The 786-nt window shown below is 39.9% G+C and overlaps 1 protein-coding gene across 1 annotated transcript in view; it reads left to right on the top strand.

Annotated features, from left to right (window-relative positions):
• Positions 1-786, top strand: part of LOC119582088 — a 4,085-nt gene that overhangs the window by 413 nt on the left and 2,886 nt on the right. Inside the window, exon 2 of the mRNA XM_037930334.1 lies at positions 566-695. Coding sequence (XP_037786262.1) covers positions 566-695 — 130 coding nt within the window. The remainder of the gene's footprint in view (positions 1-565; positions 696-786) is intronic.

The raw sequence follows: 786 nt of genomic DNA, 5'->3' as shown, positions 1-786 counted from the left end.
TTCTCCAACTGGTGTAATTTCTGTGGGGTTATGGAAGACACTTTTGAATAACAATAATAAATCACGCCGTAGCCAGATACAATGTATAACTATCTAATGAATTTCATAAATGATCCAGAATTAAATAAACTAGTGTCTTATCATAATAAAAAAGGAGATCAAATTTATTACAAATAGAATTAACAATTCCAATTTTCTTCTTTTTCTTATTACATGGGGTCGAAATAAAAATGGTCTATCTCAATACTACCGGAGGTAACGATGTCAAATGCCAAAGAGTTTAAGAACCATAGTTCTAACCTTAAACTGCGCTTAATTACCCTATTTTCACATGGGTTCGATTGGTCTAACATGGGATTATTACCTTAAGAGTGGAATCACATAGATGCAGTAAAGGGTCACTGCACACTCCTGTTATATGTATGTATGGTATCCTTACAAGTTAAGGGTAAATGTACCCCTGTTACGTGTGTATATGGTATTCTTATCTACCTGATTTCCTCCCTGCTGAAATTCCGTACGAGCCACGCGAACAGCTCTAACACCTGGCTAAATTCTGACGCAGGTAACACCCTCCTTCCCCGTCGACCTCGAGTCCTCGCGTCTGGCAACACTAAAACAAACAGGCGTCCTCGGGTATGCTTGCGTCCAACGGTGTAACGCCCACAAGTGCTGCCACCTCGCCTGTCAGTCTGGTAGGGGTATTAAAGGTCTTACTTAGGTTCTCACTGATTGCCATGTATAAATAGCAGTTATAGATATTAATTGTAACTGCACCGTTGGCCG

The sequence above is a fragment of the Penaeus monodon genome, chromosome 15 (genome assembly GCF_015228065.2).
Source record: "Penaeus monodon isolate SGIC_2016 chromosome 15, NSTDA_Pmon_1, whole genome shotgun sequence".
Taxonomy (NCBI): domain Eukaryota; kingdom Metazoa; phylum Arthropoda; class Malacostraca; order Decapoda; family Penaeidae; genus Penaeus; species Penaeus monodon.
This window is presented reverse-complemented; position numbering and strand designations above follow the sequence as displayed.